Here is a 12,380-nt window from a genome sequence, read left to right on the forward strand (position 1 = left end):
GTCAGACATGACTGAGATTAGCAACAAATCCCCTTCAAACTCTAAATTTACAATACAGTGATCTATAAAATGAGAAGAGTGCCTACCTCAGTGTTGTTGTGATGATCGAGTATAATGACATAAAGGACTATATAAATGTCAGCTATTATTAACCAAAAATCCTCATGCTTCTCTAACTGGTGTTGGTATACAAAGGAGAGTCCAGGATATGATCAGAAAATCTGATCTTTGGGATTATTATGTTAATCCTTCAGAAGCCAGAAAGGAGGGCAGCTGCCATTTAATCCTGACTCAATACACCATCATGTCATGAACACCTAAGCTTCCTACAGGTGTGAATAACAGGATTCCACACAACTAAGTAAATGCCAGGTCCTTTTTATCCTTCTGAATTAAAAAAAAACAACATACATTTAAATGCAACACAGCTAGGTTTCTGAACAGAATTTGAGACTTAGTCCAACCACTACACCAAAGGAATCCTGTTGAAACATGTCTGGCAAGTGGTCATCTGTGACCTCTCCTGGAAGACCTCCAGGGAAGGGGGAAATCACTACCTCTGGTGGGATCCATCTTTTCCACTTTGAGGTAGCTCTCATTGTTAGGAAGGTTTTTCCGACTTCAAGACTAAATTTTGCTTCTTTGAACATTGACTCAAAACTCTTCAACATCCTGACTTCTGTGTGACCATTTAAATTTTTTTTTGGTGAGGCAATTGGGGTTAAGTGACTTGCCCAGGGTCACACAGCTAGTAAGTGAGGTTGGATTTGAATTCAGGTCCTCCTGACTCCAGGGCCAGTGCTCTATCCACTGCACCACCTAGCTGCCCCAACATCCTGACTTCTGAATACTCTCCTGCTTATCCATTGATAAGGACGTTTCCTTCTCAAACTACACTCCCCACAACTGAACACAGTCCTTTAGATCAAAGTTTCTTAAACTGTGGGTTGAGACCCTATTGAAAAATTTGGCAACAAATAAAAGGTTATGTATCTCTATTTTATATACCTACATAACCAGGGTCATGTAAAAATTTCTTGGGCAAAAAGGGGTTGCGAGTGGAAAAAGTTTAGAAAGCCCTGCCCTAGATTAGGTCTGATGAGGGCAGATTACAATGGACCACCACATCGCTGCCCTATTACTGGAAGCTGAGCCCCTCTCACATTACTGAAACTCAAGAATCTCGTTATTTTTGCTAACTCGAGTTTGCAATTCACTAAAACAGCCAGCTTTTCTCAGAAAACCTTCTATCCCCCATATTATACTTGTGAAGTTGCAAATTCAAGACTTTACATTTAGGCCTATTGAATTTTATGTTACTACTCCTTTTAGATCCCATCATAGAGTGTTAGTTCTTCCTCCCAGATTTATCATCTGCAAATTTCATGGGCATGTCATCTAAACCTTTATCCAAGTCATTAACAAAATGTTAACAGCACAAGGCCAAACATATTCACTGGGGCACACTACTGAGCCTGGAAATAGTAACCTGAGCTCAAACCTGGCCTTAGACATTTATTAGTTGTGTGGCCCTCAGCAAGTCTTAAGCTGTCTGCCTCAGTTTCCCCAACTGTAAAATGGAATAGCAGGGTGCTACTTGTAAAGCACTTAGCACAGTGCCTGTCATAGTAGGTACTTAATGTTTTCCCCCTTCCCTTCCACACTGCATGTTACTTAGAATAATTCTACGGTGCTAAAAAGTATGTAACATAATGACAAAGTATCATATCATACAAATGAGTGATATTCATCTAATTAGTTGCAGACATACTAGTAATTGGAATGCTCTCTTCTATTCTGTATTAAGGCATAGCAGAAATTTGACATTGTTCTTGCTCAACTGCCTCCCTGCACTAAGGGACAGCTTGCACCAGTAACTCACTGTCAGAACAAAGGATTCAGGATCTCATTCCAAAAGGTATGAAAGAGCAAGAAGAAACCGGTGATGACCTTCAGAAAGTACAGGGTTTCTTCTAAGCGCCAAGTAACAGACGTGTCCCATGACACAGGTTGGTTCCCCTTGACAAGATGTGGTGAGAGGCCTAAAAATAGGAATCTCTACTCACTAAGTTATCAGGGAGAAAAATTTTCCTTGAATAAAAGGAAAAAGTATATTGAGGTTAGAATAAGGAGATTTTAAAAATTGCATGCATTTTCAAACGGTCAAACTGAGGACCAACATACTTATTTCCACTGGAAGCAGCCAGTAATTTTCCTGCAGGGCATAAACCATAAGGTGTCTGATAATTTTGAATATTCCTGATCGGGATATATCATCACACCAACCTAGGAATTCTGTTGTTATTCAGTTTTCTTGACAAAGATACTGGAGTGGTTTTGCCATTTTCTGTCTTGAGCTCATTTGCTAAATGAGGAAACTAAGGCAAACAGGGTTAAATTACTTGCCAAGGGTTACACAGCTAGTTTAAGTATCTGAGACTGGATTTGAAACCAAGAACACAAGTCTTTCTGACTCTAGGCCCAGCATTCTATCCACTGTGACACCTAGCTGCCCAAGTAAATTTATACTCCATATTCATTTATCTACTGTTTTTTTTGGGTTTTTTTTTTGGGGGGGTGAGGCAATTGGGGTTAAGTGATTTGCCCAGGGTCACACAGCTAGTAAGTATCAAGGGTCTGAGACCGAATTTGAACTCAGGTCCTTCTGAATCCAGCGCTCTATCCACTGTGCCACCTAGCTGCCCCCATTTATCTCCTTTTAACAAGAGGTCATTTGGTCTCTAGATGGGGACTCTTATCCACCTATCCAAGGCACATTATGATTTCCTTAAATGACAGATCCCAAAAATATAAAATCTTTTCAGACAGAAAGGTCTCCTGTACTTTGAAGCATGATTTGTCATTCAGTTGCTAAGTCCATTTCTTCTGTAGTCGCTCATAACACAATTCCAAATGAATGAGTTTATGAGTTGGTTGAACCATGAACAACCAATGAAGTTGAGGTTCATTCATCCATCTTGGGGAAGAGGTGGGGATAAGTACTATTTACCTCTGCATCCCAAGATAAGAAATTGGAGGCTATGAGTAATGAGCACCTTCGAATCATACTGTTCTTAAGTTTTTCTAAAGCACATCCATACTCTCTCATTCAATTTTGTGATGTAAGTAGGGGAAAATCTAATCCCCATTTGGGAGAGTAGGGTTTAGACCTGTAATTGTGGTCAAGGTAGCAGAATTAGAGAGTTGCCCAAGACAGTGAACTTGCCTTTGGTCACACAGCTAACAAATGTACACTAGAGGCATGGCGAACCTTTATCCAACTCCCCAACTCCATTTATAAACAAAGGAAAATGAGGTCCAAGGAAATTAAGAGGGTTGTCCAGAATCACACAACAAGTGTTAGATTGCAAAGTTGAGAACAGGATGCAGGATTCTGGACTATCATCTCAGTGTTCCAAGGATAGGCATGAAGAAACAATATGGAGACAGGCATCACGCATCTAAGATCCCACGCAATTTTCCAACAGGAGAAAGATAAGACACAGAAAAGAGTTATCACAAGAATGCTGCTTTGTTTTTAATATGGTTTGTGACAAGCAATATCAAAGTAATCCACTCTTTCCAAGTTTGTCCTGACCTTTTTTTTAATAGACAATTTTAAAATAATTAAAACAGAACAAAACAAAAAAAAAAGAAACACATTTTGTGCACTGAGGAGACTGATCATCATATCTCTGGAATTAAATATGAAAGACAAGCCATGTAAATTATTTGTCGTCCTAAAAAACAGCTAGCTCTGAAGTTTTTCTTTTAATATCATAAAATATTTCCATGAAACGAGTGATCAAGCAAAACACACATGCACCTGGTGTGTCTTTTGACAGAACTTCCTCCCCTCACTGAAAGATGAGAGATCAGAGGAATGGACACATAAGATGGAACAGATAAGATAAATTCTTTAAAAAATGTCTATTTTTTAAAAAAGGATGGAATGTCGCATTGTGCTTGCTTATTTTCCTATGTCACAACAAACAAAACACTTGGTGCAAATAGATCTATTTTCCCCTTATCCATTTCAGTCAGGTGGAGAAAAAATACCTTTATTTTCTATAATAAAATATGTGGGTTTTTGGTTTGGTTTTTTTTTTAAACATTTTTTTTCTTTTTTGCAGAAAATAACTTTGTAAACTGTTACCACTTTCAGAGGGTGGGAAGATTCAATGTAATGTCTGTCCCATCCCTGAAGATGAAGGGAACCTGTGAGTTGACACCAAAACCCCAGGGTTTGGGGGGGAAGGGAGAAGGATTAGGAGGAGGTTGGAGGACAGACCAACAAAGGAGGCAGAGCTGGGGGCAGGGGGAGGGGGGCCTTGCATTGCATACAGAAAGAAAGGTGCATCTGGACAGGAAGAAGAACCCTGGGAGAGGCTGGGGGTTTGTATGGTAATAAAGGAAGGGGGTTCATATGGTAGGGGGCCTAAGAGAAGGTTAAAGGTCACTTTCGCCATAGAGGGCTGTGGAGAAGGACATGTAGTCCAGAGCACCAGGCACCGCATCTGGGCCAGTATAGGGGGCCATCCGTGCAATGCAGTATTCTGCTTGGTCAGGTGGGAGTTCCCGGCGTAGTTCATCCAAGGTGATATAATTCTGTGGAGAGAACAAAGAAATTTAGTCACAGGCAACATCCATAGTAGAGAACAGCTACCCACATCATGAGTGCTAAGGATGGCATGAAGCCCACTCACCACCACTGTGGCCCTTCCCATTGCTCATAGGAGTCTCTCCCCATTGGCTTACCATCATCAATATGAGAGAATAGGGCCTACTAACCTTGGCATGCCATTTTTGAAAAGTCACCAACCCCTTTTCTAAAGAATAAAGGCTTGTGTTTTGCTACAACTTATGCAAGTGGTGTAAACAAACTGCATATTCCCTATTACACACGGGAACATAAGAAATACTGTCCTGGGTTCAAATATCCATGGTTCAAATACAAAGTTCTGTATTTGACAGTGTTACCAAGGGATGATATATGCAGAAGGGAAGTACTGCACATTTTGTACTTGCATCAGCCTCAACGATCAAGGATAAACCAAGACTGCACAGTACAACTAGGTAGTACAGTAAAAAGAGTGCTGGGCCTGGAGTCAGGAAGACTCATTTAACCAAGTTCAAATCTGGCCTCAGATACTTACTAGTGCTGTAAACCTGGGCATATCGCCTAACCCTGTTTGCCTCAGTTTCCTCATCTGTAAAATGAGCTGGAGGAGGAAAATAGCAAACCACTCCAGTATCTTTGCCAAGAAAACCCCAAATGGGATCACACAAAGTCAGATGTGACTGAAATGACTGAACAACAATGAAAAGACTAAATATCTAAAAATCTGAACTCAAATTCTACCTAGGTCCTATTTGCCACAAGGTACTGGGTCCTTTGGTAAATCCACTGTGTCCTAATCTGTAAGATGAGATGGTTGCTTTTAAGTCTCCCTTTGGGGAAGAGATCCTGGCTCTCGCCTCTGACCTCAGTCCAGCCTATAGTCCTCTCTATTACATTTGGATCCTCTGATCCTGGCTCAGCCCATTAACCACCTTCTGTGTTAAAATGACCAGGCACTTGTCTGTTCTACTGTTGGTTCCAATCAAGTATCTTCCTCTGACATTGTAAGGTCAGGAATCAAAACAGGAACCCAGGGGCTGGGTGGGTAACCACTGTGTTTTTGGTGTTACTAAGTCCCAAAAAGTTTTCTGACAACTGTGTCATAACAGCACAGGGATATCCATGGGAGCATTCAGAGGGAAGAGGGTGATTCAGTGCCTTTTGTAAAACGGGAAGAATAAGCCTTTCCCTGTGACCCCCCCCCTCATTAGGATCTTTTCATTTGAAGAGGATGAAGGCTGAGAAGAAATAGGACCAAAGTCAGTGAAATCATGTAAGGATAGGGAGGGGTGAACAGTCTTGAAAGGAACAACGGATTGGGGGCAGCTAGGTGGCACAGTGGATAAAGCACCGACCCTGGATTCAGGAGGACCCAAGTTCAAATCTGGCCTCAGACACTTGAAACTTACTAGCTGTGTGACCCTGGGCAAGTCACTTAACCCTCATTGCCCTGCCTCCCCCCCCAAAAGAAAGGAACAATGGAAAAAGCTCCTGAAAAATTATCACTGAATCATGGAGGAAATCTAAGTTCCATAGGTCCCAGAGGGTAGATTCCCAAAGGCGTAACCCAAGAACACATTCCACTGCAATGGGCCTAAGATTAGGCTGGTTGGTTTTGTGAATGGATATCTGGAAAGGGGTTAGGTCCAGGGCACAGATTTTTGGTCTAATGCTGGGTTAAGTGAGTTAGAGGTTGATAATAGGAAATAGGATAGGAGGGAGAAGGGTAGTTAGGGGTCAGGACAGGATGCAGGTGGAAAGAGAGGCAGGGGCTCCTCCCAGAAGCAGCCAAACTTCTCACTCTAATAGGTAGCTCCTATTAGAAAGACAAAGTTGTATACTGCCAAGATTCATAAGGTTTTGAACACCAAAGCAGAGACAAAATACATGTATAAGACAAAAAGAGATTACAAATGAACACAGCAAATGTAGAAGTCACTGTTATCTTCTTGTTGAAACCACACCTTTTTTGGTGGGGCAATGGGGATTAAGTGACTTGCCCAGGGTCACATAGCCAGTAAGTGTCAAGTGTCTGGGGCTGGATTTGAACTCGGGAACTCCTGAATCCAGGGCCGGTGCTTTATCTACTGCGCCACCTAGCCGCCCCCCACTGTTATCTTCTTAAAGTGTTTTTGTGCATATACATTCATGCACTGCCTCTTGTCAACAATAGAAATGGTTTGGATTTCATGGTTTTGCATGTTTTAGGCATAATTCTGTTTATTTGATTTTTTTATTGTTTATACTATTAAAAAAAACCCAAACAGCTCAAGTTAACTGCTCTTCTACAGGGAAATAGGGAAGGACGTGCCTCTTTGAAGAAAAGCTCAACCAACAACACTCCCTGACTCTCAGATGGGCCTATGGCTACCATTCCTCTCCATGATGTTGGTTTGTTTGGTTTTTTTTCCCAGGGCAATGAGGGTTAAATGACTTGCCCAGGGTCACACTGCTAGCAAGTGTCAGGTCCTCCTGTATCCAGGGCTGGTGCTTTATCCACCGTGTCACCAAAAAGACACTAATTTAGGTTATTGGTCTTAGAGGGGACAATGGCAGAGATCCAAATTCAATGGAAAAGTAGAGATTGTCAAAGAAGATTTGCTTCCTTCATAAATCAGCTAAGGGATCACCTTGCCCTACTCCATTAAACCCAGAATGAAAGCTTTCTTTTCTCTTTACTTTTTAAAAGAAAAAAAAAAAGGTGCTCAGTAACTACTCACAAACACAATTAAACAGACAAAGCAAGGGACAAAATCTTACCCCAACACCCTAAGGGGTTTGGGGGTTTTGTTTTTTTTGAGGATGAGGCAATTGGGATTAAGTGACTTGCCCGGGTTCACACAGCTAGTAAGTGTAAAGTGTCTGAGGCCGGATTTGAACTCAGTTCCTCCTGAATCCAGGGCTGGTGCTCTATCCACTGCATCACTTAGCTGCCCCCCACTAAGTTTTTAATGAAGCAAAATCAAAAGAACTTAATGTAAAACGAGCAAGTAAAACACTCTTGTCCTGGTCCCTCCTTCCCCTCTCCACTGTTTTTTTGAGATTGAGTCTCCCTATCTCACTAAGACTAGAAACCCACTGGCCACTCACGGCCTCAATCTCACTATTGATTAGCATGGAAGCTTTAGTCTGCTCCCTGGGCCAGTTTGACCCTTATTAGGCAGCTGGGGGGAGGTGGGGGGAGGGTGGGGCAGGGAGAGGGAGGGAGGAAGAAGAGCCCCTCTCAACATTCCCAAAGAGCTTACTATATTAGTGCCAGAATTTGTATGGACACCTGATTGGTGTTTACCTCAACTGAAGCTCAGAACTTCCCAAACTCAAGCAATCCACCATAGCCTCTCCAGCAGTAAAATTGTGGTTATGTGCCACCATACCTGGTGAACTGGATCCCCTGCTAAAGGATTAAAGGATTTAAGATCCTACCAGATTTGGCCTAATTTTCCTTCCTCTCTTTCTTGAAAAAAATGTTGTAATCAATGTGGTGCCATTTCCAGCACTGCTGATTTCACTCAGCAATTACCCCACATGGGTTTTTCTGTATTTCACGTCATTTTTATAGCACTGCAATATTTTACTATTCCTATTTAGAATTCCTTTTTTATTTTAGAATTTCCTTTAGAAATCTTAGCAATAAGTCATGAAACAAGTTAAAGAAATAAACATTGACATTGAAGTGTGGTTAAGAAATGTCTACCTGAAGATAACTTGATTTTTATGTCGAGAAAACACCTACTAGGTGTCAGGCACTGTTCTCAGTGCTGGGAATACAAAGAAAGGCAAAAGACAGATCTTGCTCTCAAGGAGCTGACATTCTATTAGAAGAGATGACATGTAAACAAAAATATATCTTATACAAACAAGATAATAATCAACAGAGGAAGGGTACTAGAATTAAAGGAGATTGAAAAAGGCTTCCTGTAAAAGGTAGGATTTTAACTGGGACTTGAGGAAGCCAGGGAAAGCAGGAGATTGAGATGAGGATGGGGAATATTTTATGTGTGAGTGACAGCCAGTGAAAATGCCAGGAGCTGGGGGATGGGGTATCCTGTCTGAGGAATAGCAAGGAGGCCAATAACATATAAAAATGAGCTCTACATTGCAGAATTCACAGTAGGGTATGAGGTATAAGAAGGGTGGGATCAGGGGCAGCTAGGTGGCGCAGTGGATAGAGCACTGGCCCTGGAGTCAGGAGGACCTGAGTTCAAATCTGGCCTCAGACACTTAACACTTACTAGCTGTGTGACCCTGGGTAAGTCACTTAACCCCAATTGCCTCACCAAAAAAAAAAAAAAAAAAGAAGGGTGGGACCAGGCCCAAGTTATGGAGGACTTTGAATACCAGAGGGTGTGTTTTTTTTAAACCTGGAGGTGATCATGAGCTGTCAGAGTTTATTGAGGAGAGGGGTGACATGGTCAGATTTTCATTTTAGGAAGACTACTTTCACAACCGAGTAAAGGATAAATTAGATTAGGTAGATTTGTGGCAAGCAGTTCCACCAGCAGCAGCCTACTGCAATAGTCTACTCCATGGAGTGGTGGCATTATTAGAGGAAAGGAGGAGTCATGTATGAGAGACACTGCAAAGGTAAAATCAACAGGTCATGGCAACAGATTAGATTTGGGGGGGGGGGAGGTGAAAGAGAATCAGGATCAAGAATAATGCCCAGGTGGCAAGCCTAAGTGACTGGGAGGATGGTGGTACCCTCAACAGTAATGTGGAGGTTAAGAAGAGGGGAGGGGTTGGGGGGAGATAACGAGTTCACTTTTGGAGATGTTACAGTTTATGCTATCTACAGGACATCCATTTTATTTGTTTTTGTTTTTTTGTTTGTTTTTAGTGAGGCAATTGGGGTTAAGTGACTTGCCCAGGGTCACACAGCTAGTAAATGTCAAGTGTCTGAGGCCGGATTTGAACTCGGGTCCTCCTGAATCCAGGGCCGGTGCTTTAACCACTGCGCCATCCAGCTGCCCAGGACATCCATTTTAATAAGTCCAACAGGCAGTTGGTGATGTGAGACTGGAGGTCAACAGAGAGATATGGGCTACATAAGTAGGTCTGAGAATCATCAGCATAGAGATAGTGATTAAATCTATGGGAGCCAATGAGATCATCAGGTGCTATAGTATAGAGAAAGAAGAAAAGAAGGCCCAGGACAGCCATGATTAGAAGGCATGACCCGGCTGAAGATCCAGCAAAGGAGACAAAGAAGGACTGCTCAGATAGGTAAGAGGAGAACCAGGAGAGAGTGGAACCCCAAAAACCTACTGAGAAAAGTGTATCCAGGAGAAGAGGGGTGGATCAACAGTGTCAAAGGCTGCAGGGAGGTCAGTAAAGATGAGGACTAAGAAAAGGTATTGTATTTGGCAATTAAGAGATGATTAGTAAATGTAGAGAAAGCAGTTTTGGTTGAATGGTCAGGTAGGAAGCCAGAATGTAGAGAATTAAGACAGGAATTGAGAGGAGATGGCCTTCTTAAGGAGTCTGGCCCCAAAGGGGAGGAGAGATACAGGATGATAGCTAGCAGAGACAGATGCATTGAGTAAGGATCTTTTGAGAATTAGAGAGAAATGGGCACATCTCATTTTACAGATTAGGAAACAGTGGATTTACCAAAGGACCCAATACCTTGTGGCAAATAGAACCTAGGTAGAATTTGAGTTCAGATTTTTAGATATTTAGTCTTTTCATTGTTGTTCAGTCATTTCAGTCACATCTGACTTTTTGTGACCCCATTTGGGGTTTTCTTGGCAAAGATACTGGAGTGGTTTGCTATTTCCTCCTCCAGCTCATTTTACAGATGAGGAAACTGAGGCAGAGTTAGGTGATTTGCCCAGGTTTACAGCGCTAGTAAGTATCTGAGGCCAGATTTGAACTTGGTTAAATGAGTCTTCCTGACTTCAGGCAAGAGGAAAACAGCTAGTAAAAATCCTTCTCTTCTGAAACATGTAGAGTAAAAGTTAACTTGTTTAAATGTTTTGGAGACTTCTCTTTCTTGTGAATCCATCTTATTGAGCTGTCTTTTATTCTGGGGAGTGATGGAATGGTCTATCTGATGACCCTTTCTGAGGCTAGCCTCATTTAGATTGTTCACTTCTTGGTTTGGGGTTTTGTTTTTTGTTGTTGTTTTTACTTTTTGTAAAGTTTTGTTGTTGTTTTTATTTTTATAGATAAGTATTCTTCTTGACCTAATGCTGAATACAGAAACCTCTATTTCTTTTGCCCTTGTGATGCCTCCTTATTTCTAATTTTTGATTTTGCTCTCTTCTTAAAATTAAGCTAATTGTTTACCAGTCTTTCAAGTTATTTTCTTATTCTAATTTGTATTGCTCATCAATCTCATCTGCTTTCTTCATTTCCTATATATATATATATATATAATGTATGTATGTATGTGTGTGTGTGTGTATAAAAGATGGAAATTCAATGTACTAATTTTCTCTTTTTTAACTGACAGGTGTTCAGGGTTATGGATTTGTCCCTGGAGAACCTTTTGTCTGAATCCCCCTTTAACCTGATTTATATGTGAGATACCAGTGCCCTAACAAGGTTATGATTACACAGTAGACTTACCTTGTCCCCAGCCAGGATCTTGAAGGAAGCCATGACTTGGTCAGCTGTGTCTGTGTCAGCTGTCTCACGGGACATGAAATCGATAAAGGCCTGGAACGTCACTACACCAATGCGGTTGGGGTCTACAATGCTCATGATTCTGGCAAACTCTGCCTCTCCCTGAAAAATGAAAGACAGAACCTGCATCAGTCCTACGGGTTGGGGTCTATTTGAAATATGTAGCCCTACTAGGGCTCAGTCAGTATCTATTGAAGGAGGGACTAGTGTTGCCTCTACTGTGTGGGGATGAGAGATTCAAAAAGGAGTACAGGAAGTCCCCCCATAAAACCTAGGTTGAGCTGGGGGTCCAGCTCATAGGTATGTCTTAAATCTTGGGACTCCTAATGCCACTCGATTTGGACACCTGGATTCTTTTTCCTTAGAGAGTTCTTTGGCTCAGCACATCAGTATCCCGTGAGCCAACGTTAACAACTTGTTAAAGAAAAAGCTTCCACTGACAGAAATCCATAATCCCCAGCTTGCCACTCAGCACTGGACACCATGGGGTGAAACGAGGTAATAATAAGAGAAGGGAAGAAGATGCAAAAAGACAACAGCAGCCAGGCTGAAGTCCATTTAGGGTGATGATTGAAACAGATGTCTAAGTTTCCTGCCTTGCCTGAGAACAAGGTGACAGCAGATTGACTGAAAACCCAGGTCAACATGAAGGTAGGACTATCAACAGCAACCAGATTGTGTTCTTGCTAGATGTTCCAACAGGGGGCAAAAGCCCCTTCTAATGCATTCAAGCATAATAAAACATCAAGTCCGGCAGAAGATGGTGTCAGGTCACCCAGCCAGTTGAGAAGAGATACTCTGATAGAGCCTCCCTACCCCTATGTCACTCCATTCCTTCTCCAGGCCTGGCATTACTTGTCCCTAAAGAAAGGAAGCTGATAGGAAGAAACTCCTTCTGACCCACCCCTTAGTGTATTCCTTAAAAGGCTTAAGATTAACAGTGAGAAATCTCAAGGCTAAACTGACCAGCCCATGAAGAAAATACCCACTGCTCTCTTTGTATTTATCCACTTCCCCCCCTCCCCGTCTGATTTTAGCAATCACCTAGACCCAAAGAAAACCCTTCTTCTTTGACCTCACCTCACTGGTTGGGTTCACAGACCCCTCCCCTCACACAGGGCAGGGCTGAGGG

General features: G+C 42.0%; 1 protein-coding gene across 3 annotated transcripts in view; it reads right to left on the reverse strand.

Moving 5' to 3' along the window:
• Positions 1-3,513: 3,513 nt before the first annotated feature.
• The window catches only part of ACTN1 (actinin alpha 1), a 132,820-nt gene continuing 123,953 nt past the window's right edge, over positions 3,514-12,380 (reverse strand). For all 3 annotated transcript variants that reach the window (XM_043983099.1, XM_043983098.1, XM_043983097.1), the window contains 2 exons: positions 11,192-11,350; positions 3,514-4,608 (listed from right to left, as the gene is read on the reverse strand). In XM_043983099.1, coding sequence (XP_043839034.1) covers positions 4,450-4,608; positions 11,192-11,350 — 318 coding nt within the window. In that variant the 3' untranslated portion in view covers positions 3,514-4,449. The remainder of the gene's footprint in view (positions 4,609-11,191; positions 11,351-12,380) is intronic.

This window comes from Dromiciops gliroides, chromosome 2 (assembly GCF_019393635.1).
Source record: "Dromiciops gliroides isolate mDroGli1 chromosome 2, mDroGli1.pri, whole genome shotgun sequence".
Classification (NCBI taxonomy): domain Eukaryota; kingdom Metazoa; phylum Chordata; class Mammalia; order Microbiotheria; family Microbiotheriidae; genus Dromiciops; species Dromiciops gliroides.